Consider the following 13261-nt stretch of genomic DNA (forward strand, 5'->3'; position numbering starts at 1 on the left):
GTACCACTAGTATATACAAGTAGTGGTAGGCAGTTACAGCAGTCAAATCAGATAGAAAGTCACGACAGCAGCCAGACACCAGCTGGAAAATACATACGACAACCAGCGACAGCGACAGCAACACCGACAACACAACGACAGAGACATGCCCATCACATCGCATCAGATGCAGCGGGAAGTACATACCAATAGTCAATAGTACTACACAGTACATATACGAACATAGTTATGGTATGTCTAGGTTGTCGTGGTGCGTGGTGCGTGGAGCAGCGTGGGCGAGGATTCGCAGCATCAGGGTGGGGTGGGTTGGGGGGGTGGTGTGCGGGATCTCTTAGCTCGTGCCCGATTGATGAGACGGTACAACCAACCGAGCCCTCCCAAACCCCAAACGGCCTAGTTTACCCCCCAATAGGGAAAGCGCGGGAAGGTAAAAAATGGAGTGACCCGAGACGCGGCGAGAGAAGCTGCGAGGGATGATGTACTGTTTACCAGAGTTTAGTACGGTTAGGATGGTTAGTGCCAGTACTAGCACTGGGAAACTGCTAGTGTCAGGTGCTCGGCCAATAGTAGGGGAGGTGGGTGAGCCAGTGGAACGGAAGGCGAGACACACACGGCGAGATTGGAGGGAGGGGAGGATGTGATGGGATGGGATGGGGATGGGAGAGGAGAGTGGTAGGTAGAATGCCATATATATAGGATGCTTGTAGTGTTACTGCTATATGATATGGGCGGTATATGGGGATACTGGGCAGACTCGTACGCATATAGGAGACAGCACGGAGACAGCAAATAGAACAAAGGAGTATATAACTGACTGCCCATGTGCCTGAACACGCACGCAAGAAGCACCACTCCCAAAAAAAGAAAGCTTCGCCCCGTCGTCTTCCTATAGTGGCAAATCTCCTTGCATGTACTGTACCAACTCTACTACTACTACTACTAATTACTCCTACTACAGTCACCGCCGCACTCGCCCTCAAGTAACACTCGGGCCTAAGCGGGGTCAATGTCGGTGGAAGGGAGTGGGAGTGGGAGTGGGAGCCAACCCGCCCTGTCCTCAACGACAATAAATACAGGCCGACCGACCAGCCATGCCATGCCATGCCAATGTACAGCACATACATCATCCCATCATCCCATCATCCATCCAGCGATCCAGATCCGCATGCCCCAAAAATACCCAGTGCCCAGTCTACCAAATGCCAAAATAACCCAGTCGTTGATCTCCCCCATCACGGATTGGTCGGCACACGCATCATCTCCTTCCTTACCGTAACTAACGGCTATCTATCTCGCGCGTGTGCGGTACGGGTGTTGTCTTGTCTTGTCTTGAAACCCAGCGCGGGATGGTAGTGTGCCGGTTAGTTGGTGCCAGAGCTGCGAAGAAGGAACATCAAGCGCCCGTCTTGTTTCCACCGACCACACACCGACCGACCATCACCTTGCTCGCTCACCGACGTGACGGCAGCACCGCCCCGTACAGGTACGTGGCGAGTCACAGGCTGTTGGGCTAGTTGGCTGGCAGTTGGGAGTGGTGAGTACAGGCAGGCGCAAGGTAAGACTGAGGGATGGATGGATGACCTGAGTAGTAGAATCGTGAGAATCTCCCCGAGGCAATTCCGAGGTTTTGAGGCTTGTGGCACCGGGCCGACCTTGTATGTACGGATAGGCAGGACAGCTTGAGAGGTGGTGGTGGTACTCTACCGCATTTGTATTGTAGTACTGTACTTACACATACGGTTACAGCGAACTGTACAGCGGAATTTTTATAGTGCACGATACTTGTCTACGATACTCTGGCTGGTCTCCTCTGCACCGAGAAGCCACGAGCGAGCCGGCAATGGTGGTCGTTCGATAGCCCGTGTCACTCCTGCCTGGAAGGGTATATATATGCGTGTGTACGTGTGTGTGGTGGTGGTGGTAGGTACAGTAATCTAGTGCCACTAACAAAAAGCAGGAAGGTTGATAGACCAGGGACGGCGCAAATCGGAATATCGCCATGAGTGTGAGTGATGCGACTAGTTGTTTCGCCCGCTGCCACAAGAAGTGACCGGCCTGAAGAGCCGAAGTTCAAATAAATCGATCTCTCAATCGATCAATTCAACCGATCCAATGTCGAAATCGCCATCTCTCCCACAACAGGAGATTGCGCGGGGGACAGGGAGAAGGAATGAAAGAGATAAGTGCGTAGTTTCATGCTGAGACGGGCCTTCGTTGCTGCTGTTTATCTGGGTAGAACTGGTAGTAGTGGTGGATGACGGAACATTCTATAAGTGTTCCCTCCCTTCCCTCTCTTGCCCCTCCCCAAAGCAGACCAGCAGTTTATTTAGATTATCCAGAGTCTCCCATGCTACAACCTCGACGATGGCTGGTGAGAGGCACGAAGGGTTCCGGCTTGGAAAAAGCCGTACGGTACGGAGTAGTACAGAAATGTACAGTACAGACAGTGCCTTCATATTTTTTCTCTACATACAGACAGGATATCCACACACACCTCGGCTGCTGCGGTTTCTCCGCCTGACACTGCAGGGCTTCGAAAGGAAGTGGAAGCAGGCGGACTTGAGACATACGTGCGTCCATCTTACATATACATACGGCATCCCCTTTGTTGAGAAGCCGCGTAGAGGATGTAAGTAATCCCACAGAGGCCAAAAAAAAAACATATGCATCATCCTTCAACGAACCGTTCCTCCCACCCATCACCGCCCATCATCACCAACCCCTCCCCTCCCCTCCCATCCCGCCTCAAGCGCAACCACTCACTCCCCCATCCCAGCCCCCACTGCCACGAGTCCAATCCATCCCCCCCGCCGCGGCTCGCACGCCCAAGTTTCCCGAAACAAGGTACGCCCATGCGAGCTAATATATCAAAACGGATAAGTGCACACGAGCGAAGCGGGAAGCAACAACCGCATCGCATGGCATGGACGCGGGGAACCGAGAGGGTTGCCGAGGGGCGAGGAGTCTTGGTGGTTGTTTTTACTGCTTTTGGTATGTATGTATACTGGTTGGTGGTGGTGGTGGAGGTACGGATGATGGAGGGGGACGGGGAACAACGGAGGGGGAGGAGTATTGGTATCTCAGTTCGTTCGAGAGGAGTGCGGGTGTTGTACAGTGTAGATGTGTGTGTGTGTGTGGTACCACACCACCGCTCCTCCTACTTCCATCCCACGTCGTATCCCCCCAATCCATCCATCCTGTCATGCACTACACCACCACCACTACGTCCCTGAAAATGCACGATGACCAGTCCCACGCATTGCATCGCATCACAAAACCATCGCAACGAGACATCCCCATCTCACACACCACACTCCGTAGCCCAGCCAAACCACCACGCCCACCCCCCATACTTCCCCACTCGATCGCCAGCCGGGAAGCCGCAGCCACCGCCGGTCCGATTCAGGGCGTGTGGACGGCGATCAATGGGGAAGTCTCGTGATCGCCGGGGGGGTGGAGGGTTGTTTGGGTAATTTGGCGGGTGTGTCTGGGGTTGGGTGCCGGCGCGGGGAGATATAGAGTAAAGTATATTAAGTTACTTGACGGCGCCGTCATCGTCGTTATTGTTCAACTGCCGGAATCCCTCCTCGGGGTGAGAAAGGGTGCTGACCTGACTTGTGCTTATTACTACACGGATTTTGTAGTATTTTCGTAACGGTCGGTCCGTTCACTAACTACCCTTGCTGACTGCAGAAGGGCGGGCAGCATGGCCGGGCGGCGGCGGCGCGGTGCGCTGCGCTGGGACGGGGGGTCCAGATCAGATCGGATCGGGCAGGGCGCGATGGTTAGGGATGTGGCTCTGTATGGCTGTGGTTGAGTTTGACTTTTTGCATAAGATTAGTTGGTGGTGGGGAGGTAAGCTGTGGCTGTGCGTGCTCCTGGGGGTTTTCAGCTGGGTTTCAGCTGAGGTACTTTCGTATTGCTTGGGGGCTACTCACAATGCTTGGTGGACCGTGAGGAGGCGAGGTTGGTTCGATTTGGTGGTATTTTCTCATGCTGACTTGGATGGGAGATCGGGGGGTAAGCGGTGGTGATGGCTTACTGTGCTGGATTCAGGGGGGGGACCAGATGGTCGGGTTTTGCTGATGGTGAGGGGGGGATTGCCTGAGGCAGGGTGAGGAGGGGGAGTGGGATAGGGGTTGGATTCTGGTCTAGTATGTTTTTATGAATTGAGCATCTTGATGATGTTGATGTTGAGTTATTGTTTCTTTAGTGTCTGTTCCTGCCGTTTCCTTCCTTTGCTTTCTCTTTCCTCAACTTGACTTCACTTTTTGCTATTTTCCGCACCTGTCTCCGTTCGTTTACAATTGTCTTTCTGTCCGCCTGAGTTGTCATTGTTCACCTCACATCTCTTTTACTCTCGCATAATCTCCGGTTTCACTTATTGCTTCTCTATTTTGATCGATATATTCTCTCTCTTTGTTACCCATATATCTGCACGTCTAACGTCCCATTATGTCTCAGGGGGGCATTTCGACCTTTGTTTCCCATATCCAGAAGCCTCGAGCTCAGTCCATATCAGTACCCACAGTTGGTATTATCACTCGTGCTGTGTAAAGGTCCTCAGGAGGGCCATAACGAATTGCCCTATCAAAGTTCTGGATTCTCAGTATAACTGTACAATTTCTACCATTTTGCTCACTGGAACACACAAATACCAAAAACACTATCTACCATGACCTTCCTTTTCCTCGGGGATTGTTCTATGATGGCAACAGTAAGTCTATTTCCCGCCATCAACTTCTCTATTCAGAATGAGGATGTTGGAAGCCTGTTCATCTGCTGGCTATAAAAGCCACCAGCTCCTTCCTGATAAAAGTTTTTGAAGCATCAACTGCATCATTCGCAGTCTCTCTCCTACACCTCATCCTCCCTGCGCTGGTCGCTTTTCAGATATATTCGATTCTTCAGTCTTTCTCTTTTGCGCTGGTCGCATTTCAGAGATATTCAATCCTTCACTACCGTCCACTGCTGTCCTTCCGTGCTTGTGCTGGTCGCACTTTAGACAGGTCCAGATCTTCACTGCTGTCTTCTTTCCTCCTTGCGCTGGTCGCACTGCACAGACAAATTCGATTCCTCACTGCAGTCTCTCCTTCTTGTGCCGGTCACATTTCAGACAGATCCAATCCTTCGCTGCTATTTGCTTTCCTCCTTGTGCTGGTCACATTTCAGACAAATCCGGTGCTTCACTGCCTCCTTTCACTCTTGCGCTGGTCGCATTTCAGACTGATCCGACCTTGCACTGCTCTCTCTCCTTCTTGCGCTGGCCCCATTTTGGACCTGAGACGGAGATTTTCGATCCAACAGCATGTCATCTCATAAACTGCACAATGGCCAGCCACTATCCTCACATGGCTATCCCCGCCCCTACGATGACGCTTTCCATGGAAAACCGTTCTTCATGCATACTCCCAAGCGCGGATTATACTCGTATAAACCTGGACAGGTTTCATCATCTCTTGTAAGATATACAGAGGAGTTGCGCAACCCAAACCCAAAGTTAAAAAGGACGCAGAGACAGAACATACTACAGAAGCGAGGACTAAAACGATGGGAAAGCCTGGAGTCAGGAGAGCACGAGCATCTGGGGATGGAAGAACTTCTGGTCCTCTACGCTAAATGCTTTAACGACCTTTTCTTTGGGGGAGTTCTGAGAGGCTTCTGCAAAATCAGATTCGTAGACTCTACAGCCATGGGTTCTAAGTGTACTGGGCTATGCCGCTCGGGCCGCTCATTCGAGCACAGGTTTGAAATTGATATCATGATTTCAAACAGACGACAGCACAGTTCTTTTCAGGCACAGGACCAACCATCAAAACTGAGATACTATCTCAGCGTACTGCTTCACGAAATGGTCCACGCGGTATTGGATCTGTACTGCTGCTATACATGCCGTCCGTGTATTACCAGGAGCAAAGATGAGGTTGGGATATCAGGACACAGTACATCCTGGCAAAAGTTAGCAGTCTCGATTGAGAATGTCCTCAACGAGTGCCTTAATTCAAAAGGCGCTAAGCCCTTTGATTTAAATCGGTCATACTCCTTTTTCCTGGAATTTACCGGTACTGAGGACTATAGTTGCAACAGGACCCTCCAAAAGACTCTAACAAAACGCAAATTGCTAAGCTTGAACCTGACTCCACGGACGACTCGGAAAATAAGTGGAAAGATTCAGGCCCGGGATAGGGAACGCGTTGCCGCCCGGCGTAAAGCTGCAGAGGATCTGAAGAAGGGACTGGTGGTCCCCAAAAGGGGCGTTCAGGGAGGAAGGGTGTCCAAATCAGACAGGTCCAATTCACGCCATTGATCGGGGAAACACAGGGAGGGAGGAAAGCTGACGATCCGGGAAGACAGAGTCATCTATAACGATATATAACTATTATATCTGTAATGTCTAGACATGATACAATATTCATTCGGACACTTTTCCAGTGCGAGACTTGCTTGTGATGTATTCCTGAATGCTGCCAATGATTGAACGAACGGCGATATCTGACACCCAGAACGCTCCTCAGGGCGAGTATGATGCAAGGCCCAGCTGCCACTAAGCTCTTCTATTTAACATATATAATTTCACTCATAACAAAGGTCACTGGGAAGCATAATCTAAAACACATCCATCGATTTGATGTAAGGTATAGCACGAAAAACTCCATTGAGGTATACTGCTCATATTACACGACAAGCAAAAAAAAGCAAGTCCGCCCCCACAAGGCCTACATTAGCCACACCACACAACAACAGATCCCCTGGCCGCGAGCAAGTAGCCAATGCCACACTACTCCCATCCCCCATGAAACTCCTTCGAGGCACATAGCCCATATAGTTCTGGCCCAACAAGGCACCAGTTTGGAAAGAGCAATCCCATACGCCGTCGCTTTGCTGAACTCCTCGTAAATCATCAGAATAAAAACACAAGCCCCCTTCCTCTACTTCCTCCCACCACCCTTCGTCTCCCCTTGGTATCCCTCCCCTGATTTTGTTGTTGACAAGTAAAGAAAAGAAAATGACAGACTCGGAAGATGTGACGCTCAGAGGCGCTTGCCGGGGACAAAAATGAAAAGCACGCTAAGTGCAACGTCGATAAAGAGTGTGACGCCCAAGACCATGATAGATCGCTTATTAATAAGCTTGCGAATGAACGGCTCCCGGATCTTCGAGTAGCTCATCCACGCGTACTCGCTGAACCCCGTGAGACCCATAATCGGATCCAGCGAGTACTGGTGCGAGGCGAGGGCGTACACGCCGATCGTGAAAGGGAGGATCAGCCAGCAGCGCGTCAGGCGCGACTTGTCGAGGAAGATTAAGATGAAGCCTGCCCAGAAGCCAGCGAAGAGGGCGAGAAGACCGATGATGAGACGGGTCATGGTGGAGGTTGGGACGAGGTTGCCCAGGGCCTTCATGCGCAGGAAGCCGGGGAAGGCGTCACGCTCCATGGCTTGGAAGACGTAGTCCTTGGCGGAGTCGAAGACTTCGGGGTCGTCGCGGCCGAGCTCCTCGATCGAGACGGTGATGTCGTTTGTGATGCTGTGAGGGAGGATGATCTCACGCTCGGCGCTGGGGAGGAGGTATGTGTAGAGGATCTTCTCGGCCGATTGGCGGATGTCTGAGCGGGCAACTGCGTGTGCTGGGGAGTTGGAGTCGGAGTTTGGGTCGTTGGGGCTGCTCATGAAGCTTGGGCGGGGACGCTCGTTGGAGGTTGTGTTGCGGCCTGCACTGGCTGAGACAGCTGATGACAAGCTACCCTTTGGGGAGTGGCCGTTGCGTCCTTGGGCGGCCTCTTCACGGAGGAATGCCGACATCTGAGCATCCTGATCCTTTTCCTTTTCGGTTGAGAAATATGAGGGTCCAGCCACAGGGTGGTTCATGTCTCCAAGGCCTTCCAGGATTGCCGAAGAGCGCTTTGAACCCCCCTTCTCAAGTTCCGGGGTCCCGACAAGAATCGAGCGACGTAGTTTCCGGACATAATGGCGGCAGAGCGACATGTGCTGTGCCACATCGAGCCTGAACAGAGTTAGACAACTTTGAACGGGAGGAACTGGCCATTGGGCTAAAGAACATACCAGAAATCCAGATAGTCGACAGATCTTTGTTGATCTCGCATGTATATGTAGAAAGAAAAGAGATCCACAGGTGGTAGAGTCCTCCGGCTAAGAACCTCAAACAGAGTAGGAAGGCGGTTCCTGTTCATGTCTGGCTCCGGCGATGGAGTGGCATTGACACCGACACCTCCTCCAGCTGGGACTGGGCTTCCCAATCTATTGTCACCCATAGTATTGGTTTGTAGGTTGAGGTTGATGTGGTGTTGGATATCCTCAGTAAGGTGTGTCGTATACGAGGGGTGCGTTGTCCACGATGCTGGTATAGAGAACGGTCGCAAAGCGCAGATTGAAGGTATAGAGTCGCAAGACCGACTCAGTAAAGAACGAGAGACACAGCTGGATGATCTATCAGATCTATCACAGCATGTCGGGGTGAGGAGTCTTGAGTTGTGATTGAAGAAACGCAGAACGAGCGCGTTGCTAGGTCGTCCTGGTCAATTTCATGAAACTTGCACTAAGGGGGCTGGATCGGGGACCTTAAATTACGATCGCCTGAGGCATCAAGACCCTGACGACACAGACTCCCAAAGCCGCACCCACAAAAACGGCGCCAGACCATAAAAATTCGCTAAAGTCTTGGCACGCACATTCACAACTTTCCAAACTTTCAACCTCTCGTGCCAGTATCACGACTCCTCAATCGACAAATCGCGACCACCTTCAGTAAGACTTTCTGTCCCAGAGAATCGTGCGCATCAAGCGCATTTTGATCTATCAATACTGATACTTTATAGCCATGTCGACGACCACCAAGAAGACGGGCAAGACCCAGCGCTCTGCCATCGCCGACGTTGTCGCGCGCGAGTACACCATCCACCTTCACAAGAGAGTATGTTCGATCTATAACACACCGATCTGATGGGAAGGGTGATGGAATAGAGCAGAAATGCTAATTATTCTTTTCACAGCTCCATGGTGTCTCGTTCAAGAAGCGTGCACCAAAGGCCATCAAGGAGATCAAGGCTTTCGCAACCAAGTCCATGGTACGATATCCCCACACCACATGAACGGGCAGAGACCTGGGATAAGGGAATGGGTTACTGACAAGTTTTACGCATGCAGGGCACCACCGATGTCCGTCTTGACCCTCAATTAAACAAGAAGGTCTGGGAGGCTGGTATCAAGGGATGCCCATACAGACTCCGCGTCCGCATCTCGCGCAAGGTTAGTTTTCAAGCTTCAGCACTACAACACAGCAGTAATTAATGTCTATTTAGCGTAACGATGAGGAAGGAGCTACCGAGCGCTTGTACAGCTACGTTCAGGCCGTCAACGTCAAGAGCGCCAAGGGTCTTCAGACCGCTCTTGTTGAGGATGCTTAGATGTATGTTCGTGGGAGGGCGCGGGACCTGGAGTTAGCATTATGCTACGGCAGCAAATGACATGTGCTTCTTTTCCCTCGATTTTTACTTGCATTGTGATGCTCCATGGAAGTTTTATATCACCACTTATATGTCCTCCGCCATCAAGCCGAGTTGCGTGAGAAATACCGCCTGTCGTCGAACCTGCCAAAGCTGGAGACTGGATATGGCATGTCCTGTGCATGAACCACCAAAGCGGGAGACTGCATATTACACGTCTTTTGCACGAACTTCACTGTCTTATATATGTCTACGCCTACGACGAGGGGATTTCTCAGTATGCTCCAGTAAACTTAAAGATCTCTCCTGGGAATCTCTTGTGCACAAACTTCACTGCCTTCTACCTCTACGATAAGGGGATTTCTTAATATGCCCTAGTAAACTTAAATCTCTCCTGGGAATCATCGTTTCATTATCCGTAGCCCACCATCCGCATATCTATGCCCCAAGCCCAACCCAGTACTCCACCTCTCCCTGCGTTTCCAAATGCGTCGCTATGAGAAGGGTATTATGGCCCAAGCGGTGGCCAATCAGTGATAATGCATCTAACTTCCACCAGCAATGCCAGTGCTGGTCTCCGAGGCGCAAAAATTATACAAGCCCCTTTATTAAAGCTATGTCCTCCGGCCCCTCATCTACTCGTCATCAATATCCACGTGGCGGGCAGTGACCTTTTTCTGAAACTCTGCTGGGTCTTTGTCCCATAGCTCGGCAGCTTCACCGTTTAATGGCGATGCACTGCACTAAATTAGTATCCTTTGGCTGATGAGCGCGGTGAAAGACATACTTGTTTGGCTCGCCAAGCAAACTCTGGAGACTCAGGAGTACAGTCTGGATGTTGTATGCCGCCGTCCACTTATCCTTGAGGATATCGAGACAGATCCTGCCCGAGAAGTCGACATTTGGGTGGTAGATGGGCGTCTTGAAGAGAACTGTGGGAGGGGCGTATGGGTAGTTGGATGGGAAGGCAAACGACAGCTTGAGGCTCAGGTTGGCGTATGGCGTGTCGTCTGGGCCCTCAATCGTTGCAGTCCAGGATAGCAGGTCTCCATCAGCGGAGGGGAATGCTGAGATCCCTGGGGCCGAGGATGTCATGAGCTGCATGAGCTCTGTTTGAAGTCTAAAATTGTTAGTAGCGCAACTTGGTCTCTGGAATGGAGTAAATAAACCTCTTCGTCGTGCTTACGGCGTCTGGTCCACGCCTTGCCGCAGCCGGCTTTCCACTCGGCACTGAGCCTGGTGCTGTGTTTTGGGAATCCATCTCGAAATTCATGGTATAGGAAGCAATCAAGGAAGGCAGCGTCGAAGCTTAAATGGCGTCGGTACAATGAACAAAGAACGTCAGTTATGAAATCAGAATTGCCAGAAGCAGCTTCAAGCAACCAAAAGTGCAATTGTTAAAAAGGAATGGCGATTATGAAGAGCAAGAGTGAGTAATATATCGTTAGGAATCGTGCGTTTTAACACTTCGCCGCCATATGTTTACACTGGAACCCGTTGCCCTCCAGCAACGGGTCCAACCCGCGCTAGCGCGAGAGTTTACTGGGCCTAATGCACGTAATAAGGCTGCATCACCTGCTTTCGCGAACCGTTGACGCGATCTTCGTCCCGCATGAAACGTGCACGCGACAATAACAAAGATTATTGGGCGTGAGGCGTTTTGGTAAGTTTGATACAATTCCGAGTTGGATACAATCTTTGGATACAATCTTCGGATTTCTCATACAGGCGCCATCAGTATGGTAAGCTGCGCACCGTATATATTTCTCTCCATGGGCAACTTGAGGATGTTCAAGGACGATGGCTGATAACAATATCCCCTTCCAGTCCCAACTCGATCCGCTGCCAGCAGATCTGCCCTTTCGCATTGTATCAAAAACAATCGGACGAGGGGCATATGCTTCGTATGTTCTGAACAATTGCACCCTTTGTTTTGCAAGACATGTCTAACAAGAGACACAGGATTAAAAAGGCTATCCCGCCAACGACCACCAACCCAGTCTTCGCCGTCAAGTTCATTCACAAGACCTACGCCGTCAAACATGGCCGGATATCAGCTAAGCAGATTGCGATGGAGGTGTCCCTTCACTCGCATGTCGGACAACACCCCAATATTATAGAGTGGTTTGCAACCGGCGAGGATTCGATATGGAGGTGGATCGCTATGGAATATGCCTCTGGAGGCGACCTATTCGACAAGATTGAGGCAGATGTTGGAGTCAGCGAAGATATTGCACACTTTTATTTTCTCCAGCTCATAAGTGGAATTGGCTACATGCACTCAAAGGGCGTCAGCCACCGCGATATCAAACCGGAGAACATCCTCCTCTCTGAGAATGGTGACTTGAAGATAGCGGATTTTGGCCTCGCAACCCTTTTCGAGTACCAGGGAAAGACGAAGCTAGCCACGACAATGTGTGGAAGCCCCCCATATATCGCCCCGGAAGTCATAAGTTGTGCGAGAACTACAGATCCGAGGACCCGTGCCTCCAAGGGCAGCGGCTATGCGGCGGATTTGGTGGATCTCTGGTCTTGCGGTGTTGTGCTTTTCGTTCTTCTCGTAGGCAACACACCCTGGGATGAACCGACTGCTTCATCTTGGGAATTCAATGAGTACGCCGCGAATAGTACTGCGAGCGCCGACAGTCTTTGGGAGAGGCTCCCTTCGTCCACTCTGTCTCTTTTACGCGGCATGATGAGCATCGACACCACCAAGCGCTTCTCTCTCGAAATGATTCGGAGGCATCCTTGGTATACGCGGAAGAACCCATTGCTTACTCCTGAAGGCAGGATGGCTGATCCTCTTGGCATGGCAGCTAAGATGTTGGAGAACCTCCATATTGACTTCAGCCAGCAACCAGCAGCCTCCCAAAGGCAGTCCCAGTATAACCACGACAAAATGGATGTCGACTCTTCAGAGGCGGTACGCAAGGTATCGTCCTCGCAACCGGATACACCGATAAGCGACCCCTTCTTCGAGTTGGAGCGCCCTGTTCGTGTTTCTGCAGTCGCCGCCAGCCAGCCAGTGTCCAACAATACTGTCCCAGGACATTACTTGCCGCCGAACTCCTCGCTCGCAGATGAGCCTTCGATGTCTCAATTTACTTCTGTGCCAACGGTATCGCTGTCATTGACACAGCACGCGCGTCGTTTCCAGGATATTGTTCCCGCATACTCGCTCACGCGGTTCTTCTCTCACGTTTCTCCCGCTTTACTGGCTGGCCTTCTTGGGGCGGCGCTTCATACACTCAATATCCCGACTCCATCGCCACCTGTTTGTGAAAACCAAGAGACAGTGTCATGGATAAAAGTGAAGACAACAGATGGAAGAGGCTGTAGCCTGAACGGAGACATTCTGGTAGAAAGATATGACGGTGGATCAGAGGTTGGGCAACTGCTAGAGGTCAGGTTTGTGAAGATCAAGGGTGATCCGCTGGAGTGGAGAAGGCTCTTCAAGAATGTCGTGATACTATGTAAAGATGGGGTTTATGTGCCTGGTGGCTAAGGGGCGAGCGAAATGAATTTTATTGATGGCATGGTTGGAGTTGGATAACGCGCTTGGACATTGGGCTTTGATAGATGTTAATTGTCATCTGGAACGGAGGCTCCAGAACAATAGAGTCTTCGGAATTTGGTTTCATTCACCATTTACCAGTGTTCCTGCGTTTCAGTGCATAGAATTTACTATAATGAAACAGAAGGGAATAACAGTGCGTAAGATATGTTTTGAGGGTATCAGTTCTGGTCAGTACTCAGTAGAGTAGAGTTCTGTTGAACCCTTGTTCCGAGTAAAAATCG

The 13261-nt window shown here is 51.0% G+C and overlaps 4 protein-coding genes across 4 annotated transcripts; 2 read left to right on the top strand and 2 right to left on the bottom strand.

Annotated features, from left to right (window-relative positions):
• Positions 1-6619: 6619 nt before the first annotated feature.
• On the bottom strand, positions 6620-8533 carry RAX1 (Bud site selection protein, Revert to axial protein 1). Its single transcript, XM_018279291.2, has 2 exons — positions 8064-8533; positions 6620-8004 (listed from the first exon to the last, which is right to left on the bottom strand). The coding sequence occupies exons 1-2, from the start codon at positions 8270-8272 to the stop codon at positions 7032-7034; spliced, it is 1182 nt and encodes a 393-aa protein (XP_018125640.1). The 5' UTR covers positions 8273-8533; the 3' UTR covers positions 6620-7031.
• A 159-nt stretch (positions 8534-8692) lies between these two features.
• RPL31 (60S ribosomal protein L31) lies at positions 8693-9506 on the top strand. Its single transcript, XM_018279292.2, has 5 exons — positions 8693-8765; positions 8837-8931; positions 9011-9085; positions 9165-9266; positions 9320-9506. The coding sequence occupies exons 2-5, from the start codon at positions 8839-8841 to the stop codon at positions 9422-9424; spliced, it is 375 nt and encodes a 124-aa protein (XP_018125641.1). The 5' UTR covers positions 8693-8765; positions 8837-8838; the 3' UTR covers positions 9425-9506.
• A 222-nt stretch (positions 9507-9728) lies between these two features.
• UBC11 lies at positions 9729-10931 on the bottom strand. The gene is made up of 3 exons (XM_018279293.2): positions 10633-10931; positions 10251-10583; positions 9729-10201 (listed from the first exon to the last, which is right to left on the bottom strand). The coding sequence occupies exons 1-3, from the start codon at positions 10734-10736 to the stop codon at positions 10099-10101; spliced, it is 540 nt and encodes a 179-aa protein (XP_018125637.1). The 5' UTR covers positions 10737-10931; the 3' UTR covers positions 9729-10098.
• A 145-nt stretch (positions 10932-11076) lies between these two features.
• Positions 11077-13176, top strand: CHK1 (Chk1 protein kinase). Its single transcript, XM_018279294.2, has 3 exons — positions 11077-11205; positions 11291-11367; positions 11426-13176. The coding sequence occupies exons 1-3, from the start codon at positions 11203-11205 to the stop codon at positions 12966-12968; spliced, it is 1623 nt and encodes a 540-aa protein (XP_018125639.2). The 5' UTR covers positions 11077-11202; the 3' UTR covers positions 12969-13176.
• The last annotated feature ends 85 nt before the right edge of the window (positions 13177-13261 follow it).

Source organism: Pseudogymnoascus verrucosus (genome assembly GCF_001662655.1).
Source record: "Pseudogymnoascus verrucosus strain UAMH 10579 unplaced genomic scaffold scaffold_72, whole genome shotgun sequence".
NCBI classification, from domain to species: domain Eukaryota; kingdom Fungi; phylum Ascomycota; class Leotiomycetes; order Thelebolales; family Thelebolaceae; genus Pseudogymnoascus; species Pseudogymnoascus verrucosus.